This window comes from Anser brachyrhynchus (genome assembly GCF_964034855.1).
Source record: "Anser brachyrhynchus genome assembly, chromosome: 27".
Lineage (NCBI taxonomy): Eukaryota > Metazoa > Chordata > Aves > Anseriformes > Anatidae > Anser > Anser brachyrhynchus.
In genome coordinates, this window is record NC_137720.1 from 2,134,701 (window position 1) to 2,148,834 (window position 14,134).

A 14,134-nucleotide genomic window follows, 5' to 3' on the forward strand; every position below is an offset into this window, starting at 1 on the left:
GCTGTCTGTGCGAGCTGAACAAGCCCAGGCCTCCTCACCCATCCTCTAACAGGCAAATAGAGCGCACTGGTGAAGCTTTCCTTCTAAAATGGCTTTTTATCTTGGCAAGCATTTCCTTACAGCGTGCAGCAGCAGCAGGCAAATGTTGGGTTCCTGGGATAGCTTTGGTGATACACGAGTCTCCGTCGGTTTGGGCAACAAATCCGTGCTTTTGGAGCTGCGAGGGAACCCTGAGCTGAGGGACCCAATGCCCCAAACCACGGAAGAGAATCAACCTGTTGCGAGGTAATGCATTCGGCAGCACCCAGCGCAGGACTTAATTACCAGGTGCAAAAGCGCTTCGGTCAGGGCTGCGCGCGCGACTCCTCCAGATGTCAGCGAGCAACTATGCGGCAGAACAGGATGTCAGATTAAGGAGTCTCCGGCGAAACCCGTGCCGAGGCCGGCAGCCGGAGCCAGGAAGGGAGGGCGCTGGGTGGTGCCGAGCACCCGCAGCCGCTCGCCCGGCTCTGCCCTCCCGGGCACTGGGTGCTGGCGTGGCCGCTGCGCCCTGGCAGAGCTGCTCCCGCGGGGCTGCGACGCACGCAGCCACCGCGCTTCTGCGGGGCTGAGCACGGGGCTGCTGCGGGGCTGGGCTGGGCCCAAGAGCCCCAGCCGGGCTCTGCTGCTCCTCCTGCTGCAGCAGCACCCGGCAGCAAGGAGCTTGCTGCGCTCGGGATGAGTTTGGCTTGGCGTGGCTGCAGGTGAGGAGCTGGCTGCTGCCACGCGTGCCCGGCGAGCCCCGCGCAGCCTTATCTCTGCTGGGAGGGCGAGTTAATGTGTAACCCGGCCCTGTTTGGTTAGCACGGAAAAGCAAAGAGGTCCTGGGATAGGCACGGCCAGGACAAGGATTTGGGCGCCGCGGGACGACAGCCATCCTGGTAAAAGAGCCCGACAATCTCTGTTCCTTCTCGCCCTCTGCTCTCTGTCCCTTTCCTGCTGAACGCGGCCGCGGTGAGGAGCTGAGCGCCTCTTCCCTGGGGGACACGGGGGCTGCGGGCACCCTCACGGCTGCTTTGCTTTGGGAGGAGAAGGGTGGCGGAGCTGTCACGCCGAGGTGGCACTGGGCAAGGGACGGGGTGCCCGCAGGCAGCGGGGGGGAGCTGGGGAGACCCAGCGGCTGCTGGCGGCCGTACTGGTAAAACTCGTACTCAGGACAGCGAAGTCAGCTTGGGGAACTGCGACATGCACCCGATTTATTTGTTTAAATCGGAGGAACTGGGATCTGCTGCCATTGCCTCCTTGCTCTTTGTGTTTGGAGCTGGCAGGATGAGACCCTCTGCCAGCAGGTGTAAGGCACGGGGTAGGGCTGCACTGCCTTGGACAAAAAAAGCCCACCGATGTTCCTGAACATTGCTGAAGAGCTGCGATTGAGCAGTTGTAGTAACTCTGGGCTTAAAAGAAAGTGGCCTCTTCACATAAAGCAATTAGCATTAATTGCTACCCAGCACCTCTTTGAAGTTTGAGGGCTCAGCAAGCTTTGCAGAGGACAGTTAGGGCAGCTGTTGCAAAAGCTGCCCAAACTAGCTTTTATTTCAGATAAAAAGTAACCTCTTATAAAAACATTTTTAGTGGGGGAAGAATATGTCATCAAAAACAGCTTTTCAAAGAGCACGTCTTTTAATTTAAAGGCTCGGTCACATTTTCAGTTTGTGGCAGAGCTGTTGTTTTGTGAAAGGAAGGAACTGTAAAACCCTCCTGAATCCTGAAAACAGATTTTTTCAGGGCTGGTTTCCCTTTTCCCTCTCCTGAGTCGGATGAATGTGTCAGAGCCATAATCTGCTCAGAGAACCAGCACAGAGCAAAATGAACCTCTTGTTCCTGCGCAGATCCCGACGTGCTCTGTGCTGAACTTTGCCTCCTCCCGGTGCCCGCGCTCGGCGCCGGCTTCGCAGCCCCTGCCTGCGGGTGGCCTTGAGGTGGGGGGCAGCCAGCCTCTGCTCCCGCAACATCCTTTGAAAGAGAGGGCCACTCGTGGCATTTCTTTTGATGCGCTGACCAGGCCCCTCACCAAGAAATGAGCTCTGCCGAGCCCCCCGCGTGGGCTGCTGCTTCCCCTCGGGGCTGCTCGCTGTGCCGCTGGCTCCGAGCGGCCGCTCCAGCTGCAGGCGTCAAGTTCAAGCAGGACTTTCGCTTCCCTGCGCCTGCTTTGCTCCCTGGGGTTTGTGCGGTGGGGAAGGAAGCAGCGAAGAGCATTGCAGCAATCCTGCGGGTCCCAATTGAGCAGGCGGTAGTCTCTTGGTGCTTGGAAGCAGATTTCTATTTCACATCGCGAATGTTTGGGTTCACAGCAAAACCACGCAGCCTGCAGAAGCCTGAAAATCCCCAGACCCACACCACGTCCCTGCTTCCTGACAGCTAAAAACTATAAGTTTATCCGAATTCAGAGACTCGAGGGTGCTGCTGCTCCAAAAAAATTGCTTCCTCAAATGCGTGCTGGGTAGTAAACACTGCAGAAGTGAGACTGAAATACTCGGCTCTTCCTGGGTGGAAGCGTTGGATCTCTCAGGGTGTGGGTGGTGAAATCTGATTTTTGCGGCATATTCCAATTACAAAGGAATTCTTTCAGGGTCCTGCTCTCTTAACAAGGAGCCAGTTCTGCTCGCTTATCGCCAGATCTAATTCCCTGATCCTGCTTCCAAAAAAAAAAAAAAAAAGCACCAGTGTGCTCCCGTGCGCCACGGCCAGGTTACGGCACAAAGAGCTCCTCTGTCTGCTCCCGCGTGGGATGGGGAGCGCTGGGGGGGCGTTTGTTTGCTGCTCTCAGCAGCCTCTGCAGCCCAGATCCCTCCTGGAGGACGGGCGGTGCGAGTGAAGAAAGCACCTAATTGGCGGCGGTGGTGGTAAATTTTGGAAGATTAATACTTTACGGCTGTAATTATGGCTTTTGTAGGCTGCTTGGCCTTTCTCCCAGGCAGCGAAGCTCTCTTTGCTGGGCGCCCTGTGAAGATAACCGGCTGGCGTGGGACCCCCGGGGTGGCGTGGCAGGGAGAAACCCCAGTCAGCTCGGCACCGCCGCCTTCGGGCAGCACCGCTGGTGGGCTGCGTGTGGTATTGGCACAGTGCCTGGCACAGCAGGGGACATCGGGGGGCACCAGCACCCCTTGTGTCAGCACATCGCTGCTGCCCATCGCCTGCCCAAACGCACCCGGGCACCCCCGTGACAGCTCCGTGGCTACTGAGGGAAGCACGCAGCAGGGCAAGGCAGGGGGTAAGGGGCAGCATCGGGGGCCGACGTGCTCAGAATTTTGAGAGCACTTTTGGGTTGGCTGCTGGCGGCACTTCTCGGCTCTGGTGGGGCAGCGTGCATGCTCACTGCAGCCTTACAGCTCCTTCCTTCGCTCGGGAACCCCTTCTCCACACCTCCGAGTGGTCACCACCACCATGAGGAGGATGTAGATAGGTTCTCCAGGGCTCACTCCGCTTCTAATTCTTTTTGGGAAAACTTCATTTCCAAGGATGCTTTCAGAAACCACATCTGCTCCCTTCTCCCCTCTGGGAGCAGCCTAAGGACGAGCACCTTTGCACCCAGCAGCCCCGCAGCCCCCCTGTGCTCCCTGTGGCCCCGCAAGCGGCCTCACAGCCTAACACATCTCCTTTCTTCTGCTCCAGCCGGGCTATCCCAGCCTGCGCCGGACACCGCGGCAGCCCGTGACATGCCTGGGAAGGAGCTGGGGCTGGGGATGGCTGGCTGCAACTCCGACAGCTGCGACAGCATGGTCAGCACGGCCTCCAACCACTCGCAGCGGGTAAGTCGCCCCGTCGCGCCCAGCCTGGGCACAGCTCTCCCCTCTCAGCACGAGGTTTGGGTCCGATTTCTGCTCTCCCCAATTTCTGCTCAAAACCACTCCCTGCAGGTGCTGTGGCAGTGCCTGGGGAGCCCCGTGCCAAGGGCAGCACAAGGGCCCCAGGAATCCCTGCCCCAAAGCGCTCAGAGTCCTCCCCGCCTGCGTGGCAGCGATGGAGCAGACCTCAGTGCAGCTTGGTTCCCTTGAGGAATAAAACCAAGCTGCAAGAGCTGCCAAAGGGGCAGATTGGCCTGGCACTGGGCAGGAGGAGCCTGGCGGTTCCCCCACGCAGGATTAGACCAGCCGGATAACTGGGTCAGAGCGGCTCCAGCAAGGGTGGCTTCACCTGGAAAAGACACCGAGACTCCTCCCCAGCTGACGAGAGATTGAGTTAGGAGTTAAGGCAGAGACGAGCTGGGGTGATGGGTGTAGATGCGCAATTTTTCATTATCTGTTTCTTCAAACTTGTTTGTCTCCAAACACCGATTCCAAGATTGATGGCCTAATTACATCCTGTCTGACTTGGAGCATAATTGATATGTGTTAGTGCAAAGCTCAGTCCCGAACAGGTTTTCCATTTGATATATTGCAAACCAGAACCAAACCCTCTAAAATTTATTAGGGATGGACAAACTGGTTGTAATATTGCATGGTAAAGGGCTTGGGTAGGTGCCTCTGCAAAACAACTCCACCTGGGACAATTTATCCCCCGTGCTGGTTGATCTGATGCACTCTCCATCCGTTCCCCCACTTCGGTTGTTTGATGATACATCGCTTGTGGTGCCTTTTGACTTGGCACTTCTACAGCGATCATATCTCATGATGCTTGAAGTGCAACAACAATTAAGCAGGATCTTGCTGTACTCCTTTCTAAGCTGGGGTACAAATGGGAGAACAAGGAGAGGGACCACATCCCCAGGAAGCTTTCAGTATTTAGGACGTTTAGACAAATTTCTAGGATTCAGCACTGCTGGTCGGTACAGATGTCAGCATGTACAGACCACCCACGGCACCAGCCCTGTCATATTTCAAAGGAAAACAAAGAACTGAGAGGCGGAGGCCAAGTTTTCACAATGAGAATAACCTGCCTTCTGATGCTCGCAGTAGGGCGATGTAGAAGTGTCCCTGCAGTACCATCTCCATTAGAGGACATTCTCTAGTTGCCTGCAGCTGCGAAGTACCCATCTCTGAGCAGTCGCTGCCCAAGTCCCAGGGCCAGGAGTCGTGCCCCAGGTCTCCCCTGAGCTGCTGGGGCTGTGAATGGAAGTACACCTGCATCTCCTATCCACACCGCCTTTTTCCTTTTCAGAGTGATAACAGCTATGACTATTTATCTGTGGAAGAGAAAGAGTGCTTGATGTTCTTGGAAGAAACCATCGGCTCGCTGGATGCCGAAGCAGACAGCGGGGTTTCCACCGATGACACCGACTACGCGGAGCCCCCCAGGCCACGGCCCAAGAGAGACGCCGCTGCCCGGGGTGAGCTGGGAATCGTGCTCCTCCCTGGGGTGCCAGGGGACTCCACAACTAGGGTGCACCTCCTTGGCAGGCAGGGAAGGAGCAGGGCCCCAGTTTTATTCACATAAGCCAAAGCCAGCTGGTTTCCATCGCTCCACAGATAAGGGGTGGCTTCAGGCAGCCATAGGTAGGGCACCAGCTGCCTTTTCCCAGTTGTTGCATGCAGGAGCTGCTAGCAGCTATCTAACAAGGCAAAGAGCACTGCATCTTTTCCTGTGCTCTGAACAGGCCTGCACAAGTTCAGGCTCCTCACCACATGTGCTCTGTCAAATCCAAAGTATCTGACCTTTACAGCCAGAGCACATTAGCTGGGGTCAGGGTAAACACTGGGTGCAAGTACCCTGTTGTACTGCACTGGTTTAATCAGGCATGGGGTGTTCTGTAAGCAGCAAGATATCCTGTGTCCACGTGCAGAAAGGTGCATGACTTTTCCCCTCTCTGCCTAGATCTGGAGAACGGGGCTCCTCCTCCCGGCGCAGGCCAGCAGCGCGCAGCTGAGCAGAGGGGTGGCGAGAGCTCCTCCGGCCCAGCTCCAGCAGCTGTTCCAAGCCCAGGCTACTACAGTCTTCCAAGGAGCATCACTGCAGCAAGTGCACAAAGAGCAAACCAGGTTCCTGATGGCAAAGTGGCTGTACACGTCGTGGAGGACCCAGCGCCACCAGGTAAAGCTTCCCAGGAGATGGCTGAGGAGGACAGGCTTGGCCAAGGCAACCTAAGAACCCAGGTGAAACCCCTGCTTATCCCGCCTCCAGCTCCCTTCCAGGATGACCTGGTGAGCCGTGAAGAGCAGCCACGGAGGAGCAGCTTGGATGCCAAGTGGGAAAACACGGAGGAAAGCTGGACACGGGCTGTGCCACCCCGGCCAGCCCCAGAGCACGCGTCTGTCCCTGATCTCACGTTGCCACCACACCAGGAGATGGGGAGGGAGAGCACAGCACTTCCTCGGGGCCAGCTGGAGCAGCCAGCACCACAGGAGGCCCCTCAGGACCCTGAAGCCAAGCGTGGGCCTCCAACAGCCCCCAAGCCACGCAAACTGCCACCGAACATTATCCTGAAAACCAGCAAAAACAGCCCGGTGCTGCTCGCCACAGAGCCTGGCCAGAAGGTGAAAATCCCCCCTCCGGCACCCGCCGGCTCTCAGCCCGGCTCTGCCAGCGATGCCGCTGCAGAAAAGGTGAATTCGGGGCAGCTTGACCCCAAGGAGCGGGAGAAAGCCAGGCGGGAGGCGCTGGAGAAGCTGGGGCTGCCCCAGGACCGTGTGGAGCCCCGCGCCCGCCTCGGCCCTGCCCCTGCTCCCCGCGGCGAGCACAGGGCGACGGAGAGCATGGCCCCGGGCGCACGGGCGATGCACTTCAAGTCCAACACCCTGGAGCGCTCCGGCGTGGGGCTGGGCAGCTGCATGGCCAGCGCCAAGGAGCCGGCCACCAAGGGCAGCAGCTCGCTGGGCAAGATGTCCTTCATCGAGCGCCTCGCCCCCAGCTTCCTCCGCAGCAGCCGCCCCCGGCCGGCATCGCTCGGGGCGGGGAAGGACTTCGCGGCTCTGAAGGAGCCCCCCGAGCCGGAGAAGAGCAGCAAGCGCAGATCGCACCCGCTGCAGAGCTTCCCCCGGCCGCCCCGCTCCTGCGTCAGCGTCAAGATTTCCCCCAAGGGAGCCACCGACGAGCACCGGCGCGAGGCGCTGAGGAAGCTCGGCCTGCTGAAGGAGTAGCGAGACCCCCGGCACGAGGGGCTCACCCCGCGGGGATTTCCTTGGGGATGTGGCCATCAGAACCTGCTGCCGTGAGCCCAGCATCTCAGGAGGGGGGACATTGGGTCCCGCTGCCCCCAGAGCTGCGCTCATGCCAAATACAGCGATGCCACCTGTACATAAGGTTTTGTACATAGCAAGGGGTGAGTTATTTAAAGAAGCTGGCAGTCAGAACTTGGATGGGGTGCATCCCTTACAATGTCTTTAATGCATCTGGGGTCTGTCACAGTGGGGAAACTGTGGATTTCGCTTGTTTTAACACGGGTTGCCTTTGGATAAAAGCTCTCTGGAGAGAAGTGCTGGACTCTGCTGCTCACTTTGGGATTTTATGGTGGTTTTTTTTTTTTTTGGTAAATTAATCAAAAGCCTCCAAGGCCTGAGCACTCAACTGCCCCATGTGTACACCTCCCCAAAGCCACAACTGCCACATGTAGAACTGCCAGGCTGACGGGAGCTGGAGACGTGCATCAGTGCTCCTCGGACAGTGACTGTGCTCACACCCGGCCCTGATAACCCTGGGTACACCGCTTAGAAATAAGACACAAACATCAGCGTTCATCATGAAAAGAGAGTTAAGAAGTGACAGATTGTGTTTTGGTGACAGAGCCAGAAATGCTGCCCAAAGCCAGAGAGATGCAAATCAGACAACGCCATCTCATTCCCTTTCTGCTCTCCCTGCATCCTTGAGACCCAAGATTTATGCTGTGCACCTTTTATGACAAAGGTGCTTTATTCCTGTAATAAAATTTATGTGATCGTAAAATAACGATGTGGTACAGATTTACTCTTGTGTAGCAGTCAAAGCTCTGGCGAGCGGTGAGTTTTACCCATCGAGGTGCCCTGACTTGCTGGTGCGAGCAGCCCAGCCAGCACCGTGACAAGGTCCAAGCCAGTCAGGGACCTGCTACAAGGCAGGAGCTGCAGAAATAAGGGTTTGTGTCGGTGCTTGCAGTAGGACAGGCAGGCACAAAGCTCTGCCAGGCTGGGACAGGACCTGCTCTGACAGTCCCACCCCACCTGCGTCACCTCCTGGCTCTGCGGGGACATGACCCATAGCAGCCGGGTGGCAACGTGAACAGCAGCTTGGCTTGAAAAGACCATTTTATTTTCTTCCCCCAAAAACAAGCCTTTCATGCAACCTTGTTTTTTCAGAGCTGGACTTTTAGAAAGAGCCTCTGCCTGAGAAAGCAATCGCCTTTGTTCCTGACAGGCAATTTCATTTCCAAACTAACGCAGGCTTGTTTTGGAAAGAGGGGCTGACCCGTGGAGGCAATTGCACGAAACAATTTACTGATGTTAATTAACTGCTGACAATATTAAGATAAAGTTGCACTCTACCGTTTTCCTAGCTGACCTTGCAGTAAAATTACTTTTTAAAGACAGTGTTGTGAATACTAAACAGGCTCATACCACAAAACCCAGAGCCAGGTTTCTAATTCCTCTCTCAACAGGCATAAGCAGAGCTTTGGTTTTGCATGGAAAGGGGAAAGCATCCCTCTGCAAGAGCTGCACCATTTTCTGAACCCCCAAATAACAGAGGTGTGCACAAGTGGTGGGAAGAGTACAAATTAAAAGCACTGACCCACATCAGGAATCCAAGGAATGCAAGAAAATATCTGATTAGCTACACTTTACGAAACCAGGGAAATGCTTGTTTGTAGTTAAGCAAATAGCTTAATTAGTTTGAGGCTGGCCAGCAGTAATGCAAACCTAGAGAGGAAGTTAGGAGATGCAGGGGCTAAGGTCCAACCGAAAACTCAGCGTTTTGCTCAGTAAATGCCATGCTGCAGGGGCCGGGCAGGATTACAGCTGCTCACAGTGAGAACTGAGCAGGGTGCAGGTCCCGTGCACAGCACCTTGGGCACAAGCAGCTCACAGTAACAGGGGTCAGAGTGAAGGTGTCCTCCATGCAAATTGGTAGACTTGGCCATGGGAAGGGAAAAAAGAGCAAGGGAATGCTCTGCTTTTATGATTTCGGTGCTTGCATCCCGACTGTCCCACCCCATCCTCCCCAGCCAGCTGCTTGCATACAGGGCTGGGGCCACCCTGGCCAGAGCAAGAGGCAGAAAGCACAGCTTGGCTTGAGAAAACCACTCCCAGATGTTGCAAAAGGCTCCGCAGGCTGCAGCTGCACCCTCCCTGCCACAGCAGGATCCATCCCCGTGTCCACAGCAGGGCCAGCTCCGGGCAGCACCACGCAGCCAGTGGCTGCTCTTGCGCAAGGAGTCACACAGCCCGCGGGGACAAACACCTTCCCTTCCCTTCTAATGACTGCAAACACACCTCACCTGTCAATTGCTGTATTTTTTGCTCGCAGGATTACATAGCAACGCCTGCTTTTGGCAGGGCTGGCCCAGGGTGAGTGATTACACCCAGAGGACCCAAGGCCAAGAGGAGCACTTCACCCTGGGAAGAGGCACAGCTCTGGGAGTTCAGAGAAGGGACACCACTCATCCGTGCAGCTGCTTTAATTTATTCCCTTTTGTTTGCATTTCACACCAACTGAGCCACGTGCACAGCTCCTGTAAGTGACCATCACTCCCGTAAATGACCATCACTCCAGGCCATCCGGGTTTAACATACAATCTTTAAAGCAAATTTTCTGCTAAGATGGCCAACCAAAACTTCTCCTCTTCCATTTAGACCATGCTTTCTCCTTTAAAGAGAATCACTTGCACTTGGAAGTCAAGGGCCTCGGGAGCAGAGCACTGGGTGGAAACCTCTCCTCCTGCAGCCCAGGAGGCAGCTGCAGCCCCTGCGAGCAGGCAGTGGGGCTGGGAATCAGCATCAGCCCCATGCTGGCAGCCTCCCAGGTGATTTCTCCCTCCACACCAGCCAGCAAAGACCACAGGGAGCAGAGCTCTCCTGCTCGGACGTAACCCATAATCCACAGGCTCAAAGGAAAGCTTTACCTCTGCTCCGACCCAGCCCACGCCGCTCAGCAGCAGTCTCCAGGGACGAGCTGCTCTGCAGCCAAGTGCCCGCAGCATCCCCGCTGTCACCTGGTGCACAAGCAGCCAGAACAGCCCCAATTTGCAGACTGGAAGGAGCCTGAGCCAAGCCCTTCGTCTCTTTTATAGGGCACTGAGGTCAGGTGCCTGGCTGCCACGGCTGCTGCCTCCATCAAGCCCAAAGCCTTGCCCAAGCACAGCTGGTGCGAGGGGCTGCAGTGATTGCTGCTCTTTGCACAGAAACGTGGTCATTTTTAACCTAAAAGTACTGACACAGTGTGCACAGACAATAAGAGGACATGATAAAAAGCACTTGGCAGAGCCATGGTGGGTGCTTGGATTTATCCAGGTATCCAGGGGATGAGCAGGAGAAAAGAAAGAACAAAACCAAAATCCACGTTCAAGTTCGGCCAGACTCCAGCTGGGTTCCCGGGCTCTTGTCTGGGTACCTCTGAAAGCAGACTTGGTATCATTTAATTCTGGGCACAATTTTCCTGATTTGTGTCTGGAAGGCAAAATTACAGCAGACCCTAGACAAAAAAATAGCCATGAAGAGAGAACGTAATATTTAAAATGTAACATAAAGAGTTGGCAAATGTACCCTCGATACCTGGATTATACAGGCTGTGTTTACACAGTGCAACAATCTTAGTAAGGATCCAAAGAAAACACTCAGCTTTGCATTTTGCATAGACTATTTATCCACTTTTTAACTATCAGTCCCGCACTGGCTCAGACATATCATTTCCATGTCTATGTGAGTCTGTCAAGACCTGCTAGCCCAATTAAAGCATTCTTGCATACATCTTTCGTTACAAAGATCACTTTCAGGAGAAGTGGTTTGTTAAATTCTGGTGGTATCAGGAAGCTGCCTTGTCCCTGCTCCCCCTGCGCTGGTCAGGATGTGACAAACCTCCCCTGGGGCTCAGCAAAGCTGGGCAGAACCCAGTGCAGAACTGGGCCAAATACACTCTGCATTTCTCTCCATTATGTTTTTGTTCATGTTCTTTGTTTCTAAAGGACGTTTCAGAGAAAACAGGCGCACGTACCCCCAAACCCTCCTCACTGCGGTTCCCTTGTGCACGGTGCTGAGCGCCGGAGAGCTAGCAACCTGCAGAAAAGCCGGACAGAAAGATGAGCTGCACCAAATGCATTCAAGTGTTTTACTGCAGACTCCTTCAAAATGAACACTTTTTTCTCTGGCTTTGGTTTGTTTTGCTTTACTTACCAGCGATGTGAATTTACCTGATATCTTAAAACCAACTGAGGTCAATGTTCCTCACCCCTGCTCTTAAAGCCTGTGCTCTGGCTCTGCCTCAGCAGCCACCAGTTCTGCCCCAGGGAGCCCCTGCATCTCCCTTGGCAGGACGGTGTGGGTGAACACGCTGCTGTGAGATTTCAGCTGTTCTTTGTTTTCAAATACCCTTCAGCTTTGAAGTTCAGTAAGAGACGGAACGGGTCATTATTGTTCCTGACACAGGGGTTTGTGCGCAGTGATAACATATCTGACTTGTTTCAACAGCGCTGCCCTAGCCTGAATTTAATCATTAACTCCCGTGGACGCTGCAGAACAAGCAGGGGGTGCTGGGATTTATTGGTAACAGCTCTGAGTGCAGGCAGGCTGCGCGGAGATGCTGCCAGCAGCCTCCACAGCTGCTCGTTGGGAGAACACACACCGGGGATCAGCGCGATGCCCATCTGCGTGGCACGGGGCCACTGCTCAGTTGTGCTGAGTTGTGCCATCGTGTGCTCATTACAGGAAGGAAGAGAAATTTCCTTCACAAGCATAGCTCAGAAGAGCAAATCCTGTAACTTGCCTGAAAGTCAGCTCTTGTTCGGCAATAGGAGAAGCCGCAAGGCCATGAAGCAGCCGCCTTTGCTGCCCCCGGTCACTGTCACCCTGCCACAGCGTGTTCCTCGCTTCGGGAGTGATGCTCTGAAAATGTCCCTCGCTGCTCCAGGGCTGCTGAATCTGTTTGCTTTTCTATCTGAAGGAGGTGGAGAGCCCAGCTGTCCAAAAGCTGGGGTCAGCTTGGGACACCCGGGGAGTTGTGCAGAGAGCAAGGTGAGCATTCCCACCCCGGGAGAGCAAGGAAGCAGCTCGGCGCTAGCGCTGCTTGTTAGCACCCCTTCACAGCATCTCTGTCACAGGCAATCTGCCTCCACCCAGAATATCCTGCCACCTCACTGCTCTTCAGAGTGACTCAGGACGTGTTACCCGGCCCGACCGGCTCCTCTCGGGAGAGCTCATCCGACAGCAGCCTTTGATCTCGCCCCGCTGAGCTCCTTCCTAACGCAGGCACAGCCGTGGCTGCTCCAGCAGCTCCTGCAGCTGGGGTGGGGACAGCTCCCACTATTGGGGCAAACCAGCCCCTATCCATGGGGCTGGGATTCTGCTGCAACATTGCATAAGTCCTGCTCCTTATCCCCCAGAGGCTGCTCTTTTCTGCCAGTTCCCCAGCGATTCTGCTCGTTTCCATCTGCACACAGGCTGCAGCACTCCCTGCAGGACGTAGGAGCCCCAAGCTGCATTCATTACCTTCTGTAAGGAGCCCATGGGATGCCAGGCGCTGGTGGCTCACCCGGTGGCAGCAGGTTTTGTCACCCATGGATTTCACCATGCCCCTGCAGCAGGCTGGCAGCACACAACACCCCAGCACGGACACCCCACGACAGCGGCTGCTCCTGGTGCTGAACACCCTCAGGCTGAACAAGGCAGGGAGCAAACAGAGGAGCCTTAACCCCTCCTGCCCGGCCCCACTTTGCTCACACACCTCCCTCCCTTTTCTGTACTGAGGTACAGAAGTGCCCCTTTCTGGACTGTGCAAAATGCAGAAGCAGAGCCAGGTTCCCCCCCCCCCGTACCCAGAGAGGTCAGGAATTTGCATCCAAATAATAATAATAATAAAAATACAAAAAATGACTCTCTAGAAGAACTGTTTTCCAAAAAAATGACTCTCTAGAAGAGGCGTTTTCCAGCTGTGGCCCGGATCCAGCTGATGGATCCAGAAGGACCGCCAGGTAGAGCAGCTTTCTGCCCACGCGTTCCGGTCTGGGAGCAGCTCTGCCCCGCTCCCGGCACCGATCCTGCGGGGCTGGGAGCCCCGAGAGCAGCTCCTTAGGCCGGCTTTAGGGGCAGGTGGCCGGGCGGAGCGCCAGGACTTGCCCTTGCTCCCGGCCCCGTTCCCCGCGGTGCCGGCAAGGGGTCGCCGGGGCGCGGCGGCGGCAGCTCCGCGGAGCGACGCGCGGTGGCACTGCGCGCCCGCGGGGAGCGCCGCCCGCCCGGGCACGGCCGGGGACGGCCGGGGACAGGCGGACAGGGCTGGGGACAGGCGGACAGGGTCGGGGACAGGCGGACAGGGCCGGGGACAGGCGGACAGGGCCGGGGACAGCCGGCACCCACGCGCTCCCCGCATCTGAGCTGCGCTGCGAAGGTATTTGCACCCCAGGAGGCGCTCCGGGGCTTTTTGCTGCCGGCAGCGCAAAGCAGGCGCTCCCCCCGGGGGCTTCCCCGACCCCCGAACCCCCACCAGCCCGGGCAAGAAGCGGAGGGCAGGGGGGACCCTTCCCCGCTGTGCCCCCTCCGAGCCGCACCAAGAGCCGGGGTCTGGCCCCGCAGAGGGGACTTGGCCCTTCCCAGCACCACGGGCACACGAATATTTGGGGAAAGGTGATGAAAGCCGAATATGGGGCAGTTAACCCAGCGCCGCAGTTAAAGATGAATTATTAACAGTGGTGTGGAAGTAGGCTTTGTCTTATCGGAGGCAATAAAACAATTGTGAGAGCAACCTTTGAGCACGCCGAGCGCTTCCCGAACCGGGGGCACAAATCTACACCTCAGGTGCCCCTCCTGAGCCCAGGCCTCTGCACCAAGGCTGCAGCCCCTGCAGTGCCTTGGCTGCCTGCCCACAGGTGCCAGCTCCCATCCCGGTGGCAGTGCGCAGGGTCCCGGGGGACACTGCTGCTGCGCAGGGCTCACCAGCTAAGGCAGGCACAATCTCACTCAAATTGTCAGCCAGGTGAGGCCAACTGGGGTGACCGGGCTGTGGGAGACCCTCTCAGCCCAGAATGTGGTTTCCCTGCAGGGCAAGG

The 14,134-nt window shown here is 56.4% G+C and overlaps 1 protein-coding gene across 5 annotated transcripts; it reads left to right on the forward strand.

Moving 5' to 3' along the window:
- Positions 1–168: 168 nt before the first annotated feature.
- LOC308183223 (specifically androgen-regulated gene protein) lies at positions 169–7,857 on the forward strand. 5 transcript variants are annotated; one of them, XM_080568998.1, is made up of 5 exons: positions 323–920; positions 3,652–3,788; positions 5,137–5,305; positions 5,791–6,006; positions 6,097–7,857. In XM_080568998.1, exons 2-5 carry the CDS (start codon positions 3,696–3,698, stop codon positions 7,050–7,052), a joined length of 1,434 nt encoding a protein of 477 aa, XP_080425124.1. In that variant the 5' UTR covers positions 323–920; positions 3,652–3,695; the 3' UTR covers positions 7,053–7,857. The 5 variants fall into 5 exon arrangements, with proteins under 5 accessions (XP_080425123.1, XP_080425124.1, XP_080425121.1 ...); XM_080568997.1 differs by lacking the exon at positions 323–920 and adding an exon at positions 169–285 and having other exon boundaries at positions 5,791–7,857; XM_080568995.1 differs by having other exon boundaries at positions 324–993; positions 5,791–7,857.
- Positions 7,858–14,134: the final 6,277 nt, after the last annotated feature.